Source organism: Melanerpes formicivorus, unplaced genomic scaffold (assembly GCF_026170545.1).
Source record: "Melanerpes formicivorus ecotype bairdi unplaced genomic scaffold, bMelFor1.0.p_v2 SCAF_24, whole genome shotgun sequence".
NCBI classification, from domain to species: Eukaryota; Metazoa; Chordata; class Aves; order Piciformes; family Picidae; genus Melanerpes; species Melanerpes formicivorus.
This window is the reverse complement of record NW_027142376.1, coordinates 3,446,817-3,469,483: the sequence shown is the minus strand read 5'-3', so window position 1 is coordinate 3,469,483 and position 22,667 is coordinate 3,446,817. Positions and strand designations below refer to the sequence as shown.

The 22,667-nt window shown below is 39.3% G+C and overlaps 1 protein-coding gene across 9 annotated transcripts in view; it reads right to left on the bottom strand.

Moving 5' to 3' along the window:
- Positions 1 to 319: 319 nt before the first annotated feature.
- LOC137448283 (solute carrier family 12 member 7-like) overlaps positions 320 to 22,667 on the bottom strand; it is a 63,653-nt gene continuing 41,305 nt past the window's right edge. For 4 of the 9 annotated variants that reach the window (XM_068152616.1, XM_068152618.1, XM_068152623.1 and 1 more), the window contains exons 13-26: positions 21,726 to 21,844; positions 20,325 to 20,423; positions 18,897 to 19,016; positions 16,925 to 17,029; positions 16,032 to 16,200; positions 13,768 to 13,963; positions 12,967 to 13,136; positions 12,684 to 12,815; positions 9,857 to 9,964; positions 7,198 to 7,317; positions 4,911 to 5,092; positions 3,952 to 3,966; positions 2,669 to 2,802; positions 320 to 1,480 (exon numbers count right to left, since the gene is read on the bottom strand). In XM_068152616.1, coding sequence (XP_068008717.1) covers positions 1,389 to 1,480; positions 2,669 to 2,802; positions 3,952 to 3,966; positions 4,911 to 5,092; positions 7,198 to 7,317; positions 9,857 to 9,964; positions 12,684 to 12,815; positions 12,967 to 13,136; positions 13,768 to 13,963; positions 16,032 to 16,200; positions 16,925 to 17,029; positions 18,897 to 19,016; positions 20,325 to 20,423; positions 21,726 to 21,844 — 1,761 coding nt within the window. In that variant the 3' untranslated portion in view covers positions 320 to 1,388. The other 5 variants (XM_068152619.1, XM_068152621.1, XM_068152622.1 and 2 more) reach the window with 5 other exon arrangements.

The following is a 22,667-nucleotide window of genomic DNA, read 5'->3' as shown; positions in this document are numbered from 1 at the left end:
CAGGAACAGATAATAGCTGCTTTCAGCTTTTTGTCCATTTGTAACATCTGTTTTGCCTTGCCTGAGGGAGCAGTGATAAAAGTGCCAGCCTTGAGCCAAGTCTCTCATTGAGCAAGAGACAGTGACTGCGTTATAAACTAATAGTTTATATATGTTTATGTAAAATAATCCTTCTACCCAAGCACTTTAGTTTTGTAAATATTGAAGACCTAAAGTGTCCAAAAAAAGGGGCAGAGTTCCAACATGCACAGAAAGTTTCTGTTGAGCACCTAAACTAAATGTTTCAACAGTTTCAAATGAAAAACCACTTAAGAGCTCATTCGGTTCAGAAAAGCAGATTTTAGAACAGCAGCACATACATACAACATGTTCGAAATATACACAGTTGAGAACAAGAGACTGCACTTTTTAAAACCAACTTGCTGTGGTTTATCAGTTGCTACAATTCTATCTGCCATGAGGTTGAGTTACTGCATCATAGACTTCCTGTGAGTTGGGTGCTCTTAGTGTAATTGTACCATAGACTAACTGCTATTACTAGGTCATGAAAAAAAATAAGCAAAACAAAAATCACCTACCTTACAGAACTTGTCAATTTACAAATTACTGTCAGCTGGAGGTTTCAGCTACCTACATATTTTAAATAGAGAAATATCATTTAAAACAAAGGTGGCAAATAAAACGAACTTTGGGAAAACACTTTATGCACATAATATACAGATTTCAGTGATTGTATACATTTCTGAAGGAAGTTTCCTGAACTAGCCCCAACAGAAGCAATAAAGCAGCATCTTAGTAAAGGAGGAAGCCAGCTTTTCCTAATAACTTTCCCTTTGGATCGATTTTAATCTTTGTTCTGCATCTAAGTAAAAAGTGGCTCATGTATCTGTTTTGAAATGCCCTTGCATTGCTATTTCCTTCCTTGTGTTTCACTACAGTTTACGAAGTTTCAGACTATGCTACATAAATATCCTAACCTAGCCACCATTAATTCACTACAGAAATATTTTCTACATGAACCTATCATAAAATATAACTCTAAATATAAATTTTTACTAGAAAAAAACCCTACCAGAATGCATCATCAGAAAATTCTGCCTGCAGGTAATTTTCAATGACCTAGGATTCTTAATGAAGCTGCACAAATTATAGCAAATAATTAAGTCTGTGGTTGGTTTTGGGCATTTGTGGTTTGGGGCTTTGTTTATTTGTCTGGTGTTTGTGTGTGTTTGTTTTTGTTGGTTTGGGGTTTTGTGTGTGTTGTTTTTGGTTGGTTGGTTTTGTTGTAGCTGTTTTGGTGGGGTCCCCCCCCTCCCCGTTTCATGTTTGGGGCAGGGGGAGTTTTTTGTTTGTTGTGGGGGGAGACTTGAATAATATACACAAATAGGTTATGAATAAATGGTGATCACTTCACGTCCACTGCCTCGGACCAAGAGAACTCTATCCAGACCTTCTGTCAGAACTTCCAAAAACTCCATGTCTGAAATACCAATGTCAAGGAATTTATTCAAAAAAGACACAAAACAACCACTGATCTCTCAAAAAGTCTGACATAATGGAAAAAAAAAAAAAAATCAAGTTCAGTAATTTCATCAGAGAGTTTGCTTGCGTCACCCTTTACTTTCCCATTATGTAACCGACTTACCTGCTCAAGTGGAAAAAAAGACCTAATTTAGGGAAAATTTCTAGTCTTGTCCTACTTATGTACAGCAAAGATAAATTAGAGATGTTAAAAGAAATCAAAAACTGAGGATTGCTTTGTATCAATTCAATTAAAAAAAACAACAACAACAAAACCCCAAACACACACCATCAGCATTTCTTAAAATTGTTTGTGGAATCAAGTCCTTTTCCTAAGGGCAAACAGGATAAGCATATCAACAAGTAAACAATAGCACAATCGCAAAAAACAAACTCCAATTTTCATAGAGTCAGTAAGGTTGGAAAAGACCTCAGAGATCATCAAGTCCAACCTGTCACCCAGCATTTCATGACTACTAGACCATGGCACCAAGTGCCACGTCCAATCCCCTCTTGAACACTCCCAGGGATGGTGACTCCACCTCCTCCATGGGCTGCACATTTCAATGGCCAATCACTCTTTCTGTGAAGAACTTCTTACTAACACCCAGCCTAAACCTCCCCTGGCACAGCCTGAGACTGTGTCCTCTTATTCTGGTGCTGGTTGCCTGGGAGAAGAGACCAAGTCCCACCTGCCCACAGCCTCTCTTCAGGTAGTTGTAGACAGCAATAAAGGTCTCCCCTGAGCCTCCTCTGTTCCAGACTAAGCAACCACAGCTTCCTCAGCCTCTCCTCATAGGGCTTGTGCTCCAAACCCCTCCCCAGCTTTGTTGCCCTTCTCTGGACACGTTCCAGCAACTCATCTTTCCAAAACTGAGAGGCCCAGAACTGGACACAGGACTCAAGGTGTGGCCTAACAAGGCTGAATACAGGGCAGAATTACTTCTCTGCTCCTGCTGGCCACACTATTCCTGATGCAGGCCAGGATGCCATTGGCCCTCTTGGCCACCTGGGCCCACTGCTGTCTCATGTTCAGCCTACTATCAACCCAGTACCCCCAGGTCCCTTTTCTGCCTGGCCGCTCTCCAGCCACTCTGTCCCCAGTCTGTAATTTCAAGAAATATCAAAATATGACAGTGGAGGATACAGTTTTCATCCCCTTTTCTGTTTTTAGGGGGTCCAGGCATATTCAGAAGAACCAGGTGAGCGTGCTGTGATTTGTTAAGCACTACTCCATTCAGCTTCACAGCCGTGTGCATTCGTCTCACATTTGACTGATTCCTAGAATGAAAACAAATGTTTGAAGTATTATCACAATACTTAGACATCTGAATTTGTATATCCCATCTATATGCACACAGAATAAGGTATTTTTCACAGACAATGATAGCTGTACACATTCAACTTGAGAATTGAGTTGTACACAAAAATTAGAGAAAAAGGAATACCTAGGTTTAAAAGCTGGTGGGGTTTTGGTTTCTTTTCTCCCCTTTGAAGAGAACATTTAACTCAGACAGTTCTAAGCAGATTGACAAGATGCACAAATCTTTCAATTATCAGTTCTCTTTTACAAAGAAGAGGCAAAAAAAAAAATTCAATAGAAATGAAGTAAAAATCACCAAGAATCCTGTTTACTGAATGATATTTAAAAGTAACTGGATTTGTACAAGAGATTCAAAACAAAAGGGTTACAAGGACACAATGGAGATATTTCAGTAATTTTGTGATATCATATGAGATTTCCATTATGGACTTTTGGAAACAGGAATGGAAGATGGCGGGGGGGGGGTGTACAAAACAGAAGACAGGGAAATGGTAGAACTGAAAACATACAGAGCATACAAAGGGAGCATTCTAAGTTTTCATAGTAAGCTCAATTTGTTAAAATCAATTGGGAAAAAGGCTTAAAACCAGGCAAAGCAGTCACAGGTCAGTTCCACCCAAGAACAATGTGTTGTAATTTTTGCATGCTGTCACACTGTATTATCTGAACGTATGTTATTTCTACACATGCATGGATTGGTAGAAAAGAGGCAAAACCCAGCATTTGATGGAATATGAAAGTTTGCTTTGTGAACAGATTAATCCTTCTTTCCCAAGTAGTTATATTACACGAGGGCTATTTTTGTGTGACTAATTAGAGAACTAAATATGACACTGGTGCAGAAGAGCACTGTCAAGTTTGGCATTGTCACAGGAAAATACACAGTGTGTGACATACCTTGAATAGAAATGCAATTATATTTAGAAGAAGACAATAACAGGATGTCACAGTGCATCACATTTTTCAGTAATAAATGCTAAATCACAGTATATGAAACAAAACATAACACATGCTCTGCAAATCATGATTTAGGATACACATATGCAAGACCACAAGAACCATGAACACTGCCTATGTTGCTCAAGCAAAATGAAGTTTAGACTTACAGATTTCCCCATTCTCTAAATTGAAGGGAAGCAAATGCACAGGAAAAAAAAAAATGTCATCAGGTACATTGATTCAACAATATTAATACAGGCATTGCAAGTCTGAATTGTAATTTCCACCCACAGCCACATAGAATAATATCTGAAATCTGTCCTGCACAAGTGTAGGGAAGCAATAGGAAATATTTCCAAGATATTAACAACCCTTCCACACTTAAGGATTCAAATATAATGTAGCCCAGAACAAAAATGGCATTTTAGAGCATAATGTGAAGTTGGGAATTAGCAGAAGACAAAACATTTCTTGGAGCTCAAAGCAAATCTCCAAAGCACCTTAGGATTTGAAGGTGCTCACTCTAAATGTACCTTCTAACTATGTCTACAAGTCCTAAATTGAAGATGTTTCCTTTACATATTAACATTTCCATTGAAGCCACAGCTTCACTTTGGGCATGTGCAGAAACCCTAGGTCATGCTTCTAACTACATTCTTCCAGAACTCAGACACGAGTGTGTGCCTGAAATACAGCATGAGGAATCAAACAAGCTGATGCCTTTTTGTCAGAGTCTTGAGACATTTCGCTTATCTAGTGCTTTGGTTCTCCTTCCAGCCCAACAGGTAATAAATGAGAAGGAAGTAAAATACAGTAATTTGTTATCAACAGGAAGAGAGAAAAAACAAACCACCATCAGGCATTTTAACATGCATGTTTACTGATACAATCCAGAAGTAGTTTACAGCTTGGACTCTGTCCTATTTAAGCTTCATTCACAACATTCTTACAAATTACTCTTTACAGCCATTGTTGTCCCACCCAAGTCCATGCTAGTTTCATAAAGACAGCACATAAGTGAAGTGCACAGAAAAACTGTCTTAAAAACAAACCCCAGAACCAACAAAAGCCCCCAGCACTCAAATACAATTAAATACACAGCTCCAAAGACTACATGGATACTTACGGCTTCATGTTGAATATATCTTTAAAGCCAGACACATTCAAATCTTTGTTTTTATGCTTTTCAGCTACAAACTTTTCTTTAGTCCAGGTCATGTGCACTTTCTCTGGTGCAGCAGCAGTCACACTCGTTTTGACTGCTGGAGTTGAGCGTGAGGCAGTGTTTCTGTCATGGATCAGCTGAGCCTGGCCAGAAAACAAGCAATGACTTCAAGACTCAGCCAAAAAGAGCATTTGTAGATTACATGTTATTAAAATTTGGAAAAGGAGTTTCACAGCAGTGTGAAACAAATACACAGACAAACGACCCTTACTCTCTGAACAAATACCAGACTGTTTTTCCACTCCCAACATGAAATAAAGCTGCTTGTAAAAACAGTTGCTTATGTCTGCAGGGCTGGGACATTAGCCTGGAGAAGGGGAGACTCAGGGGAGACCTTATTGCTGTCTACAGGGAGGTCGTAGCCAAGTGGAGGTTGGACTCTTCTCCCAGGCACTCAGCACCAGGACAAGAGGACATGGTCTCAAGCTGCACCAAAGGAGGTTTAGGCTAGATGTTAGGAAGAAGTTCTTCACAGAGAGACTGGCCATTGGAATGGGCTGCCCACAGAGGTGGTGGAGTCACCATCACTGAAGGTGTTTAGGAAGAGACTGGATGGGGTGCTTGGTACCATGGTTTAGTTGATTAGATAGTGTTGGGTGATAGGTTGGACTCTATGATCTCGAAGGTCTTTTCCAACCTGGTTAATTCTATTCTGTTGCTTTTGTATGAACTAAAATGAGGATGAATCCAGTGAGACAGTATTTGAACACTGCAGGGTGGGGATGCCAGTGAAACACTTGAAAGCCAGAGCTCCCATTCTTCACTGGTACACTTACTTTCTCAGATAATGTTGTAAACACTGTTGATCTCATGGCATGCCTTCAGTTTAACTACCAGCATGACTTTCATGATCCCAGTAACACAAAGTTGGATTGGCTGAATGGAAGACTAGATACATTCTCTTAGATTATCTAAGCATGTATGTGGATGTTAGGAAGAAATTTGTCACAGAAAGAGTGATTTGCCATTGGGATGTACTGCCCAGGAAGGTGGTGGAGTCACCATCCCTGGAGGTGGTCAAAAAGGGATTGGATGTGGCACTTGAAGCCACAGTTTAGTTAGTCATGAGGTGTCAGGTGATAGGGTGGACTTGATCTCCGAGGTCTTTTCCAACTTTATTGATTCTATGATTCTAAATTATTTCCCAAGTCCCTATGTTTGAGGATTCCCAAGTCCAGCTGTTCAGGTCTAAGGTTCACATAAACATCTATTTGATGGTATTCATACCTTCTCAGAAGATTAAATCACTAGTCAAGACTATGAATCAGAAGTTACTGTGAAAACAGTTCTATCATGAGAAGGGAGGTGTCATACAGCAGTATCTGATGAACTAACATTTCAAACTAACAACTGTAAGGTGAATTCAGTACAATGCATCAGCAGAAGAAAGTTCACCATATTTTAAAAAGACAGCAAGGTTAAGTGAAATTCTGGACCTACAGTACTTGCTTACAAAAACGCAAAGACAAGAGCAGCACATTTTGGTCAGTGCTATTTTAACACCAAATTAATCACACAATACACAACACGTTCTTCTCACACTTGATAAATGAGAAACACAAAGCTATGCAGCATTTCTACAAACTAGGCTAGATTATCTTTAGGTATTAGCAACACTTCAAGTGCACACTATGACCACTGATTAAGTCAGGTGAATTTTGAAAGGAAATCAATATGTAGAATATAATAATGACATTTATGGGCTAATAACGGCCTTTCAATAAAGATCTCATGCAAAAGCCCTAGTATAGCTATGTGGTCACCAAAACCTTCATTAGTTCAGTATAGGAACTATAAAGGAAAGCAATGCCCTGTGAAAGCATGGAATGTGTTTATTAATGAAACACACACTGTTAAGACTTTTTAAGAGCTAGAAGAGAGAGAAATACCTTTGCTTCTGGCTCTTAAGTAAAACAGATACTCTCAGAATCATGCATTTCTTTTATGGACTTAAGTGTGAGAAAAAACAGGAAGCAATTCAGGTTGCAGAAGAATCATCTAGAGGGAAGAAATACAGGGTGACACCATGAATTTTCAAAAATAGCACAATGACAATTCATTAAGAACTTTCCTAACAACAAAGGCTCAAGCTGTCCATTTGTAGTTCAGTTTGCAGTAGTGCCACTTCAAGTGTTGCAATGGGGAAGAAAAAAAGACTACAATCTATCCTGCCAGTACTATGTCCAACCATCTTCTCTTCTTGATAATCATTAGTCAGCAGTGCCTGTGCATCTTGGTCAAAGGACTGTGGACTGGAGAAGCTTTTTCTTCTGATTGAGCCTCGAGACTCATCAGTGATGCTCTGAATCTGGGACACAAAGGTTACCAGTGACAAAAACCACCCCAAAAAGAGTGTCTCCCCCCAAATGTACAGAAGAAAAAAAAAACAAAACAGATTACAGTATTCAAACCAAAAATTGTCTTCCTATTTAAATAGGTAAGATTTGGTATTGTTGCTTATTATAAAGTTGCTTTGTTTTCACAAACATGTAATGTGTTTCTATACATTGTGAGGCTCTTTGAGATGTTTAGTGGTTACTTGTATAAAGTCTTTTTGTAGAGATTTGTGAAACCACAAAGTACTTGGAATCTTTTCACCTACATGGGAACCTCATTACTTATTTGTGAGGATGATATTCCTTCACATACATGATGATTATGATGAATTAATTTTATTCAGTTACAATCAAATGTGTGGAAAAAACTGTAAGCAAATGAGAAAGTTGCTTTCTGATGCTAAGCAGTGATTTATTTCCCAGTGACTCTCAAACTCCTCACCTCCTCACCTATATGCACTCACATTTCTACCAGTCTTAACTGGCAGAAGCAATCTGCACAAGAGCACTTGCTCTGTGCGACCCAAAGTGGTGGTGGCATGGATGCCTCAACTCCACTATCTCCCCTACCTGGCCAGACAGACATTAGTCAGGGCTAGCCAGAGAAGAATGACAACCACCAGGAAGGGCATGAAGAATGTGAAAGAGTCTCTACATTTTCTTTCATCTTTTCAGTACTATTGTCATAGTCAAATAAATAAATGCTTGGCAATTGCACCTAAGTCTGCAGATCTTACTGCAGGTACGTGCTGTATTTACTTTTGAATAGCATCAACCATGTTTCTCAAAAAAGAAACAAAAAAACCTCTATCTCATGCCACAGTTCACCTGGGGGCGAGAGATAAATAAAGATCCATTTTCAAAATTGACAGAACAGGGGACAGTGAGGGTGATTCCTTAAGGAATAACAGCATGACTTTGAGGGAAACATTAAAAGAACACTGTACAAAACTAAGTTGTCCTCTTCATGACGGTCTGCACGTTGCTTGGAGAGGTACAAGCAGAAGAGTGAGGTTTAAATACTGATATGGTGCTCACCAACTACAAACTGGAATATCAGGGTTGTATTTGATTGTCTGGAGACGGATATTGAAAACAGCAATGCCAGCTTGAACTAGTGATACTAATGACAAATGTTTTGGAGGTCATGATAGAACTGGAGGAAATGGCTCAACTCATTTAAGAGAAGATAAGGTTAAGAAAGGACCTGGCACACTGAGTGCATATACAAAAACTTGTAGCTCTAGAAGCAGCAAAGGCATAACTCAATGTTTTCTGATGAAAATACAAGAACAAAATAGATGAAGACACCCTAATCAGAAGCAAGGGATGAATATGGTTTTTATTATTGAAGAAAGCAGTAAAAGTACTACGTGTTCCTGGAAATACTGAGGATTTTGCTTCAGACTGCAAAAGACAAAAAGGCTTAGGCATAACATGAGTTGCAGTTACCAGTAGACAAAGAAGAAAGAAATAATTCTAATAGTTTTATGAGCAGTGAAACACAAGCAGAGATCTCTTACTTAGCATGGGAAAAATGAATATAAACAACAAAGCCACCTCACTAAAAGAGTGCTGATGAGACAGGTAGCAGAACAAAGAATGGGGCAGAAGCACAAGCCAAAAGATGGGAATACTACATTTGCTGCTCCCCAGAGGATCACAGGGTTATAGGTTAGTCAGCCTAAATTTGGGTCCTGAAACAACAGTGGATACTTAAAACAATCAAAATAACACAGAAACAACAAAAAAAAAAAAATTAATTGAACGAGATTAAGTCCCAAACAAAGTTAAGGAGCCCAGCTAAACAACAAGACACAACACCTTAGCTACTGATACGTGTCAAGTTTGGAAGTGCTCTGGCTATATTCCACACTGACAAAGTTTTTTCTGCTAAATACTTCCACTAAACAAGAACAGAAAAAACTCTAAACATTTGTTCAAATAAAAAACAATCTCCCCCACACATATTTCAACTTTGCAAGTGAAACCTGCCTAAAGGAAAACAACATAGATATCCTGGGTTAACACAGCCTGCTCCTCACAAGCCCTGCTCCCCCCATACAGCCAGGAGAGAAAGTAACACAAACCAACCCCTCTGGGTTGACATAAGGAATTCAATGCGATAAGATGCACAATTACCTTAGCCTGTTGCAGAAAAATGCAGAAGAAGCCAGCACTAAAACTGTTCCCCCATCCAAGCACACAGCAGCCAGCCCAGTGGAAAAGCCCAACACCCCAAACCTGGAAACAGCAACCAGAACAGGAAGCCTCTCATGTTCCAATCTGAGCTTCAAGCCCCACGACAGTTTGCTCCAGCCAGCACTTTCATTTTGAAGCTGGTATGACAGCAGCATGATATTGACTACACATCAGCAGATTCAACTCAACCCATGACAGTAGAATATAGTTAGAAAAGATCTGGACTAGTTAGAATTGATCAGAAGCCATGGCCAAGAAATACTGCTTTCAGATTTTTCACAGAACACCTTGCCAAGCCCAAGTTCCTACCTCTCTTTCCCTTTCATTCTTTGATAACTGCATCTGTTTCAGCATCTGAGATCGCTGCTCCATCATAAGGGTCTTCTCATATGTGAATGCAGAAATGTCATTTTCAAACTGCAAAAGAGATGGACATAAAAAATATCAGTAAAGTACTACTTAAAGAAAAATGTTTACACAATGCACCACATTAATTCAGATCTGAATGTATTTCTGGCATTCATTCCAAGCATGCAATTGGATCAGCCATTCCTATCCTTACTCTTAAAACTTCATCTTCAAACAGCAGTCTTCTACAATGAACTATCCAGATGTGATTTTCATTTAATTGAGGTGCTTGGGACAGACTTTCTGTTGCTCTGTTCCAAGTAGGGTACAGAAATGCTGGAAACACTTAGAGTGGGTCTGCAGTGCTGCCTCATCAGCCTGTGTGCACACTTTTTCCCTTGAAAACTGTTGAGAGCCATAGAGTAATACATTGTGCTTTCACCGGTGAGAAGTCATCAGAAACAGAAACACATTCTCACATGGGCTCAAAGCTAAAACACAACAGAAAAAATGCATAGCAGATGTGTTGTAGCTGACTCTTTGTCGAGGGTTAGAGAGAAAGGCCCAACCTTCTCCCCCCCCCCCCCAAAGAGGAAAACAAAAAAAAAAAAAACCACAGCTAGCCAGCTGGAGAAGCAAAAAGGGAAATGCTATATTTACAAGCAATTTTTAGGGAATGCAGGATATATATACACAATTTACAGTATTTACAATATATACACAGAAATATACAGCAAAGTAAAAAGAACAATAATACAGGAACGAAATTCCCCCCCCTTCTGGAGGAGGGTTCCCCCCCCGTACCCCCTTCTCTCCCCTTTTTCCCCGAAGAGGGTTAGAAAGAGAGAAAAAGAGCAATTGTTAATAAAAGCAGTTATAAATTAAAGCAAAGTGTTAGTAGGCCACAGGCTTATCTGTCCAAGATCAGTCTGGCAGAGAGCCTAGAAGCAGACAAGCTGGAAAGGAGGAGGGAAGAGTGAACTGAGGAAAGTCTCAGCTGCACTCAAAACTTAAAGTTGCATTCTACCAATTAAATTCATGTAGACCTGTCTTTTGTTTACAAAACATTCAGCCACAGTGCCCCAGTACTGTCCTTTTCTTAAAGGCACAGCCTCAAACAGTCACACTCTTTAATGTGCGTCTCATTTTTTGGAAGGCACTCAGAGTGAAATATGGCCCAAAACTGTGTGTCTTATACTGTCTTCCAACCACGTCTGAGCTTTTTATAGGGCACTCTGTTCATAGCCTGCATGTGCATGCATCACAGTATTTTAATCTTATATATTCATCACTCCAAGCAAAACAAAAGGATTTATGTTACTTCATAGCTCAAAACAGTAACCAAGGGTTTGTTTTTTTTTTTTTTAATGAGAAAAGAAAATCTAAACAATTCTTAAAAGTTGGTTTATGGCCTATTAGAATGATACATATTTTGGATAGCTTTTGTTCAGTTGCAGGAACTGGTGGTATCAGAAGTTCTGAATCAGCTGACCCATCTTCATCCCACTTCCAAATGAGTTTAAAAGCTTCTTGTGTTGTACATGTTGGACACTATACTAGTCACCTTTGAGCACTGGAAAGAGTTTTTCCTTAGCTATCGAAAAGCAGATCTAGACAGACTACAGCTTTAGTCCTTTCTCTCCAGCAGTTTATGACCAGTATTTTAAAGCAGGGGAGGAATTTACAGAGTTCATTATAATCACTGTTCAACTTGATAATCTGTATTCTGTATGTTGCTGTTCAGCGCTCAAGAAGTTTGCAACACCAAAATTAAATACTCTCAGAGAAGGGCCTACCCTCCTTATTCTACAAGGATATTCATGTAGCAGTTGAAGAGATAGGCCTGTTTATTCTCTCTCATGCTGGATGCCATGGATTCTTAGATTAAGCCCATTCAGACTTCCGTGCCATTGTGTGCTAAAGGTTCAAGCTTTTTTCTTCCTGAGTGAACTATGTCAATGGACAAGTCCTCATAAATAAAGTAGACAATAAACAAATCAAAATGGCTCAGTTCTAGAACAGGGAAGTCATTCTTCCCTGTACTCAGCACTGTTCAGGCCACACCTCGAGTCCTGTGTCTAGTTCTGGATCTCTCAGTTTTGGAAAGATGTTGAGTTGCGGGAACATGTCCAGAGAAGGGCAACAAAGCTGGGGAGGGGTCTGGAGCACAAGCCCTGTGAGGAAAGGCTGAGGGAGCTGGGGTTGCTTAGCCTGGAGAAGAGGAGGCTCAGGGGAGACCTTCTTGCTCTCTACAACTACATGAAGGGATGTTGTAAACAGGTGGGACTTGGTCTCTTCTCCCAGGCAACCAGTGCCAGAACAAGAGGACACAGTCTCAGGCTGTGCCAGGGGAGATAGAGGCTGGATGTTAGGAAGAAGTCCTTAACAGAAAGAGTGATTTGCCATCAGAATGGGCTGTCCAGGGAGATGGTGGAGTCACCATCACTGGAGGTGTTTAGAAAGAGACTGAATGAGGCACTTGGTGCCATGGTTTAGTTTAGATGGTGTTGGGTGATAGGTTGGACTTGACGATCTCAAAGGTCTTTTCCAACCTGTTATATTCTATTATATTGGACAAAACCTTTAAAGTCACTAGCACATACAGTAGCATTGTGACACGTTAAAATGATGCATTAAAAACCTCCTCCCTCTGGCTGGGACTACAACCTATCCCTTTTAATATTTAGGTTCACACCAATTTCAGAAATGGTAAATCCCTTTTCACAAATTTAGTCTTGACTGCACCTAAGGAAAAAAAAAATATTAATTTCAAAATGCTGTAGCATACCATTTCAACAACTTCCACTTCAGCATTCAATCTAAGATGGTACAAGAACATTTGAAGATCCTTCTTCATTTGAATGCTGTTATCATCCATTTGAGCAACAGTGAAGATACGCATTTTACATTTTCTCCAAACCTATCAAAAAGATACATTACAAAAATTCATAACACAAGTTGTTGTGATCACTGTGCTTAACCCACCAAGGTGAAAGGGCAATGAATTCAAACTCATTAGGACTAATTCGTTCCTAGGAAAGGAAATCCTAGCCATTTTATGTTGTCCTTGCCTTGTGCTGTCGAAGGAGGAAAGGCAGTAACATCAGCATACCACCATCATGAACAATCCACCACACATCTATGCTGCCTTCAGTAAAACGTTCCTGATTTGTTGGAAATAAGTCAATGTTTTTAGCCACCAATAACGCTTGCTGAGCTGCTGTTGTTTCTCGAACAGTGTCTGCAAGGGAAAACATGACATTTGATCAAGAACTTCTAGTTTTCATTCACAGCTTTTGGCTTTGTCTTAAATTAAAAAGCTTAAATTCTCCCAGATTCTGCTGAGGCGAGTGGTTTGGAGCACAAGCCCTATGAGGAGAGGGGAGGTTTAGGCTGGATGTTAGGAAGAAGTTCTTCACAGAAAGAGTGATTGGCCATTGGAATGGGCTGCCCAGGGAGGTGGAGGAGTCACCATCACTGGAGATGTTTAGGAAGAGACTGGATGGGGCGCTTGGTGCCATGGTTTAGCTGATTAGATAGTGTTGGGTGATAGGCTGGATGTGATGATCTCAAAGGTCTTTTCCAACCTGGTTAATTCTACTCTATTCTAGAAGAGGAACATCTGGGTTTAGTGACTGACCTGCTTAAAAGAAACCACCACCAAAAAACACTCCAACACCAAAACCAAAATCACACCAAAAAAACAAGCTGAAGAGACTAAGAACTGAGAAAATCCATTCTGCATGAAATCAGATGTGAGGAAGTATTCAGTTGTCCACTGGAAGTTCAGCATCATATTTCCTTCACACAGCAAATACATTAGTTGCATAGTTACATTAAAAACACATAGGAAAAAGTCAATGGACACATACCAACAAAATTTTTCCAAGAGAAACGATTTTCTGTCTGCTTCCAGGACTGTGGCCATGCCATCAGGACTGTGTTGTGCTTCATCCCTCCTAGGCCAGCTGACTGAATCAAATAGGATATTCCATCTCTGAAACTAGGAGACACCACAATCTGGCAAAATCCTTTAGTCTTTTCTACTCCCATTAAGGCCTTAACATTCTGCAAAAGGAAGATTATGCATGGGAAACAGCATCATCAGTGATGGTAACGATCATCGTGAAAAGCGACAGCACAAGAGCAAAACATTACATAGTGCATAACCAACATCAAGAAGTTGATCATTCCAACACAGTGAATGTGATTCTATGACAAATCACCCACCATGAGCTTTTCATTACTAAATTATTCAGCCTTTTATTTCCACAGAACAATGAAAAAGATACAAGTAAAACCATGTTAAGAAAGATAAAGCAACACTGTTCAGAAAGTCAAAATTGCTGGTTGAAAAAAAAGAATCCTATGTTTGGAATGACAAGTCCTTTCTTTTTGAGATTGGAAGTGTTTGGAAAAAAAAAAAAAAATACAGTGCCCAAGCCATTAGAAGAGGCTGCCACAGCTCCTTAAACAGTTTTTTCATTAAGGGGCTAATTCTCCCAACATGGAAAAAAATTATGTGAAGGAGGCAGTTGTAATCATTGGCTGAATAATGACAAGATAAACTAAGCAAAGAGGCATGATAGATTTAATCTACCTTCAACATGGTCTCCCTTCATTTAGAATAGAATTAACCAGGTTGGAAAAACCTTTGAGATCATAAAGTCTAACCCATCACCCAACACCATCTAATCAACTAAACCATGGCATCAAGCGCCCCATCCCGTCTCTCCCATTTTGAACACCTCCAGTGATGATGACTCCACCACCTCCCTGGGCAGCCCATTCCAATGGCCAATCACTCTTTCTGTTAAGAACTTCTTCCTAACATCCAGCCTAAACCTCCCCTCTCCTCATAGGGCTTGTGCTCCAAACCCCTCCCCAGCTTTGTTGCCCTTCTCTGGACATGTTCCAGCAACTCAACATCTTTCCTAACTACACAACCAAACAATTTAAAAGTAGCATTCAAAACTACACCAAAATTGACTAGGGAACATCAGCTTGGGCACTGATTATGTTTTTATGGCATGACATCCCATTATCAATGGCTTGTGTGGAAGACCAGCATACTTTCAGAAGGAAAAACCAGCACATCAAAAACTGGATTTCTGAACACACCAAAATTCCTGTCAAAAATCATCAGGGTGAGATTTGATCACAGGAACCCTGGCAATGGCTCTGGGTGGCTTTACATCAGAAAATTAGTAGAGAAAAAAAGTCTTCAGAGAATTTGGCATCAAAGCCAACAATTCTATGTGCAAACAATATATGTGAGGACATAGTTTAAATAGATGATGGGTTTCTTTTTCAAAGAAACAAGAAAAACCTTGATTTCCAACAAATCTCCTGGAGACAGTTTTCTAGTTCAATTTTTCCAAAATCAATGAGGTCTCCAAAAGCTCCAAATTCTACAGTTCATCTTCATTTCTGTTTTAAAACCAAGCTTAACACCAGGTCTGACTTTCTAGAGAACCTTGGAGATCAGATCTCCCTTAAATTCATTCCTGTTCCCTCTCAAAAATTTATTTTCTACCTCACCCTGTCTTCACTGGAGATATGGGATAAGGATAAACGAGAAACAATGGATCTAAAGATAAATACTGCTTTGAGTGATGGAACAGAGTAAAGACTGCTCCTACTCCTCATTCTGCTATGTATTTCCAGGACAGTAACTTCATTTTCTGGATTTATACATGATATTATATATATTTCCAAGTTATTAATCCCTCACTGACCTATAGTAGATCAAAGTTACACAGGTCAAATATATGCATTTATTAGATACATTTTTAATTAATTAAATATCTTGTCTTTAAAAAGGAATTTTTTTTTTTTTTAATCCATGACTTGGCTTTTTCAAGAACATAATGATTGTGAGCCAGGGCTCTCAATGTTCAACAAAAGAAGCTAGAAATATCAGCATTGTCTCATCCTATTGGGAAATGTTACAAAACATTTTGCTGCACAACAATCTGTTCTTTATATAAAAGTTACTATTAGCGCAATCAATGAAAGTTGATGTTTTATTCAGGACTTCACAATAGTCTGGCTTAATTCAAGATACAAGTTATCCAGACTTGACATTGCAATACTAATAGAAACCACAAGTGTTTGTAAGCTGTCCTTTACATACCTCTTCAGCTTTCTGAGTTTCTGTACATTTATCCAAGTAGATTCCTTGAAGCACAGAGCCCACAATTGTCAGCCCTTTACCAGCTTTCAACTGAGAGGTGAAAGAAAGCAATCTAGGATGTTTCACCAACTGCTCACTATCCAGGTTTAACAAGACCAAAAGTTGAGGTCTGCCAAAAAAACCCAAAACAAAAAACCAACAAAAACTCAACTAGTTTCAGTTAAACACACACTTAGACATACAGAAAACCATGAAAGAATGGGAAAATGAAAGTTAACAGTTAGTAAAACACCTATCAAGAGCTTAATTTGATGGAAAGCATTCAACTACCAAGCAAGGAAGTCACAGAATCTTTGGTTTTAACTGCATATGTGAGGATGCATTACATCAATCAATATCCAATCTGCTTATTGGTAATTTTCAGTTCAGTTCTAGCAGTTACATTAACACAACAGAAGGATAACTCATCCGTAAATGAGCCAACATCAGACATTTAACAGGAATGCTCTCAGGCAACACCGCATTACATTGGTGCCTCTGAGATGAGTTCAGACTCACAGGATGTTAGGGGTTGGAAGGGACCTCAGGAGATCGAGTCCAACCCCCCCTGACAGAGCAGGGCAACAGAATCTAGCACAGGTCACACAGGAATGCATCCAAATGGGTCTTGAAAATCTCCAGAGAAGACTCCACAACCTCTCTGGGAAGCCTGTTCCAGTGTTCTGTGACCCTCACAGTGCTGCATTCTGTTACAGTAAAATAATAAGTGTTTTGATGACATCACAGCCATGTCCAAGTTAAGACATTAATGGTGAACTTGACTTTGGCATTAGCTTTAATAGTAGTACTCCCAAGAATACTTCAAAAATTGTGTGACCTTGGAATGCACTTACCTCCAGTTCTTGGTGTGAGGAGGACCATCTTCAACACGAAGCAAAGCATAGCGAGCTGCATTCAGAGACAGTCCTCGGATTCCATCACCCCATTCTTTTTCCGCTCTTCAGGATGCAGAAAACATTCAATTAAGAGCCTCACATATTTAAACAAATTAAGTCTATTTTCTCATGTAAGGGATAATAAGCCAAACAACTTTGCATGAATACACAAAAAAACACACCTTGTCTTGTAGATTTAAACCAAGAATGAAAACTAACCAAGATAAAGTAGTCTCATGGTCCCTTCAAGAGAGGTATTTATTAATATTTAACATGGTTGATTATATTCGTACTTCAAAAGGGTTTTTTCATAATCATAAGAGCTACTTAAATTGCTTTTTAGCAGTAGAATGAATAAGTGAGGGCTACTGTAAAGGAACTGGTTTCTAAGCAGCAGAATAAAGTTTGACTGTGTACCAACATCACCACTACAGCTTCCTTAACTTCCTTTCTTTCCCTGCTTCTCTCCCAAATAAGCCTGAAGTTTTATCTGCCCTCCTGACCACTTGCAATCTCACTACACTTTCCACTCCTCAGTCTCTCCAATACAAATCTACTCTATATGCCAGGGGGCCAACCAAATAAGAATGAACTGTTAGGCTAAGACATCATTTTCCTTTGTAGGTATTCTACTACAGCACGGGGTCCACCTCCCTCTTATTTGCATTCATGAATCCTCAGTGAAATGTTACCCCTAGCCTTCTTTTGAGATTTAGACAAAATAAGCCAAAAGACAAAATTAAAAACCTCTTACAAAAAAAAAAAAACAGTGTGTCAATCAAAATGTACCCAGACAGAAAGACTGATAAGCTCTTTACTTGGCTGTCCAAAAATTAAAATAAAACCTGAGGTTTTCTCCAGACAGCAGTTCTTAGAACTTTTCAAGGTGAGTTTCTCCCCACTGCCATTTGTAATGAAGTCATACTTCTGAAAAAACCCAACATAACAACAACAGCAGCTTCTTTCTACAAGGTGGATGTGCTGGCTAGGTACCAATATCCACAGAATCCATATGCAAATTTGGACGCAGATATCATTTTATGCACGTGCGTGTCTTAATACATACCAGCAGAACCTCCACCATCTAATCTGACTTCTTGGCTAAAAAAAAGGTAAATGATTTCCTAATTTACTGGGTTGAGAGAGCTGTTGCAATTCAGGAAAGCACCTAAGCTGGAAATGGAGTTATCAAAAGGTGGCGAACCCATAAAGTGGAACAGTTTATAGCAGCTGACCCACTTAAGATCTATGCTTAATCACTGATCAGAACAACAGGCCTCACTAATTTCCTGTTTCACTACCTCACTATTACTATATATTAATATATATTTTTTATATAAACAAAATCTTACTAGTCTGGACTAGAATCTTTCAGCATGAGGCATCTTTCCTTAAAAAGGGAAAGCATACGCATGTTACTGGTCACAATCACCTCTAGTGTTTGTGTATGTTATTTCGGAAGGGTTATCTTGGTTGGGGTTTTTGTGGTGGTGTTGTTTTATTTGCTTTTTTGTTTGTTTTGGGACAGGTAATTTTCAGTAGGTGCTCTGGATTGTTCAGTGCGAATCATTCTAGTAGGTGCTAAATTATACCCCCTCACCCCCCACCCCCCAAAAAAAGTAGTAGTAGTTGCTGCTTGATATTACAATGTGACATTCCTGAAGTAGCAAAACTTTATACCATAATCTCTACTCAGAAGACAATTTCCCAGCCTTATTATTTTTATTACTTCCAACTATCAAGAACTCTGGAAGAGAGCCTCCAGAGAAATTAGAACCTCAAAAACCTACAAACCTTAACAGCAACATCGTCTCACCTTGTTTCAAGGAATATTCTTAATTCTATTACTTCAGTTGTACCTATTTCACAAAGATTTTTGCTGAATATTAAAATATATTAAATATAGAATAAATAAGATATATGGTCTTACCCTCTATATTCTATGTATTTGTATATACATCCTGTGATTAGCATGGCAATCAAAGCATAGTACCAAGAGCAAATGAACATCAAGGCAAGACACAAACTCATCCCCAGGAATGAAAGAGTCCTAAAAGAAACCATTTTTTTCCATTTTTTTAAATAGGCATGCAAATATTCTGCAAAGTCAATTTATTTTTTCTTTCTAATTATTTAACTTAACTTCCAGAATGGTCTCTCTTCTTCAAAGATCATTTCATAACTGCTATATACAGTTAGTTTGTCCCTTTTAAAAATTTATATTCTGAACCTGTGTGAGACAAGTAATTTAAGTGAACTAGGTATAACAATTTACTACAGTTGTGAAACTCTATCAGTACCTCCAAAAAACATCAATGGAATAATAAAAAGGGCAACAAACAAACAAGAAAACAAAGCACCCCATAAAAAAAAAGCACAAACCCCCCACAAACACCCACGCCCTCAAATCCCAAAAGCAACCAAGACCAGCAGTCCACATGCAAGGAGGCAGTGTTCCTCCATTTGCCTCCTTGATTACTACCAGGTGTTTGCAGTGACATGCTGGGAGACAAGACAGCAATGTCTTTGGATGTTTAGGTGCCAAACCAGCAAGTCTCTGCTGAGCATATTCAAAAAGATTTTCCTGGGCTAGACCTGGGTCATTTCATGTTCACTCAATTCACTGAAAGGAAAAATGAGTAATTCTCCAATTTTTGAATTGGGCCAGCTTCTCCCCTAAAGCCTTTAGTCTCCAAGTACATTTTAGTACTGAAATTTCTCAATAGAATTACTGTTAACATGTGTATTTTCAACATGTGGTAAAAAAAAAAAAGTCAAGAAGGTTCCCTGCCTTGGCTTGACATCTTTGAACTCTTAAGCCATTTAAAAAACCTAAACAAAAATATGGACTCAGGATTTTTTGTATAATTGACCTTTACTGACTCTGTCAAGTATCCATGTATCTACCCCAGTTAGCAAACAGCGTCCAAAGCATGATATATTTTAAAAACAGTAATCATATCATTAAAGTTTTGAGTGGTTCTTTGTTTGTTTTTTTTGTTTGGTTTGTTTGTTTTTCATAACTAAAATGAAAATCAGCTTTCCGGAACATTTTATTAGTTCTGCTTATCTTTAAAAGCTAGGTGGTTGTTTTCATCATCTTTCTCGCATACTCAGAAGCTCTCTTGGCTTATATGCAATATTGAACCATCAACCCAGAGTCCATTCCCAAGCCCTCTACATTTTAGTGATCACAGCTATTTCAACACATGAAAGCAAGTGCTTCTTCTACTCAATGTATTAATCAGTTAATTTAACTCAGAACAGAGATTAGTTCATTATTGCAAGAAAAAAAAAAATATCAGTTTTGTGCTGTGTAGTTAGTTTCAACTCTTGTGAATGATGGAATATTCCCTACCAATGGTAATACTTGAAACGAGGTCTCCAGTTGGGAGTCCGCAGAAGTGTCTGAACTGCACATGCCAGATTGACAAACATGTAGCACATCAGAAAAAACCTGTTGAGAAAAATGAAGAAAAAAAGGAAAAAAGAGAGAACATTTTCTAAGTTCCAGGTTCTACACATTGGCCAGAACAACCCCATGCAGTGCTACAGGCTGGGGTCAGAGTGGCTGGAGAGCGGCCAGGCAGAAAAGGACCTGGGCGTACTGGTTGATAGTAGGCTGAACATAAGCCAGCAGTGGGCCCAGGTGGCCAAGAAGGCCAATGGCATCCTGGCCTGTATCAGGAATAGTGAGGCCAACAGAAGCAGGGAAGTCATTGTGCCCCTGTACTCAGCACTGGTCAGGCTGCACCTTGAGTCCTGTGTCCAGTTCTGGGCCCCTCAGTTTAGGAAAGATGTTGAGTTGTTGGAATGTCCAGAGAAGGGCAACAAAGCTGGGGAGGGGTTTGGAGCACAAGCCCTATGAGAAGAGGCTGAGGGAGCTGGGGGTGCTTAGGCTGGAACAGAGGAGGCTCAGGGGAGACCTTATTGCTGTCTACAACTACCTGAAGGGGGGCTGTAGCCAGGTGGGGGTTGGTCTCTTCTCTGAGACAACCAGCACCAGAGTAAGACACAGTCTCAAGCTGCACCAGGGGAGGCTTAGGCTGGATGTTAGGAAGAAGTTCTTCATAGAAAGAGTGATTTGCCATTGGAATGCACAGCCCATGGAGGAGGTGGTGGAGGGAGAGTGAGCAAGTACATGTGTGGGGTTGAGCTGTATAGCAGGGTCAGCCCATGACATACAGGATAAACTTCCAAGACAAAGTGAGTAAAATAAGTTTCAGTTCCTACCCTGCAGAATTGTTTTGAGTGTCTCCATTAGATACACTTCAGCTGAAATAACAGGAATTTATTCCAATGTCCAGGTTTTTAAAAGTTCAACGCTAGTAAAAATATGTTCAAGAGCTATCACAAAGAAAGATTTTGTGCCTAGAAATTAGCTCCAGTCAAAACATTTTGTTGTGTCATATTATAGAATCAACAAGGTTGGAAAAGACCTCAAAGATCATCAAGTCCAACCTGTCATGCAAGACCTCATGACTACTACACCATGGCACCAAGTGCCACATCCAATCCCTTCTTGAACACCTCCAGGGACGGTGACTCCACCACCTCCCCGGGCAGCACATTCCAATAGCTAACAACTCTCTGTGAAGAACTTTCTCCTCACCTCAAGCCTTATCTCCAAGATCAAATAGGAATAAATCTTATGAGAAAACAAAGCCTATCATGTCTTAAAAAAAATAAAATCATTACCCAATTGAAAAATAAAGTATTGTTTAAATGAAAAACCACAAACTACCACATTGATACTTACATGGAAAGAATTGGTGCTACACTGTCCAGTGAAGCTATCAAAATTCCTATTTCACAAATACCAGCAGTGAGGAGCAAAGCCCATGTAGGTTCTCCATTTGCTTTTCCATGACCAAATACCTAGGCAAATTTGTGTAAACAGTAAGATCAGGGAAAGTTGTTCATTATACAGTTATGAAATATGTGCAGATTGTAAACTAACAGGAACCAAAAGGTACTCATTAGTTAAGAACGAAAAATGGCATAATCAATACTACAAAAAGTCAGAAACAAAACTGCAAACCCATGCATTTACAATATGAAAATGTTTACTGAATGAGCAATGACTACATAATGTTGAAGTACTACTGCACTTGCTGTTTTAATCTAAAGTAACTTAAAATCCAAATGGTTACTCTATAAAAAGCTAATGTAGCTGAGGGCAGTATTTTTTTTGTGAGAACAAAAAGAAATGGACATCAGCTCAGTACTTGCAGACTTCAATATTGACCTTTGGAGAGGATTTAGGTAAGCCTATGATCCTGCACAAAACCCTACTAAAAATCGTTTCGCATGTGGTAATCTCTTCTTGGGGATAATTCTATCCAGCTATACTGGTGAAGAAAAATGCTTCAGCTGAAGTTCCAGCTATACTTAATCTCCTCCATGCAATTATAAAGACTAAGCCCTCCCTCCCCTTTTTCATAATGTGTTCCTTTCCAAACATTTAGGTTCTTCCCTCACTCTCCATATGATCTCTTTCCCTTTGCTTCCTGTAATACAGTAGGCTTTTAATATAAGGGAAGGAAGACGTTTTCTCTGCTCATGTTTCAAGTTTGTTTGGTTTGTTGCTTTTCTTTGATCATCTTAAATATGTCATGCCCATTCCCCTCTACTAAGCTGCTTGGATTCTATTCCTTCATTGTCCCTGGAGCACCTATGTCACTCAAAGTGCAAGCATTTC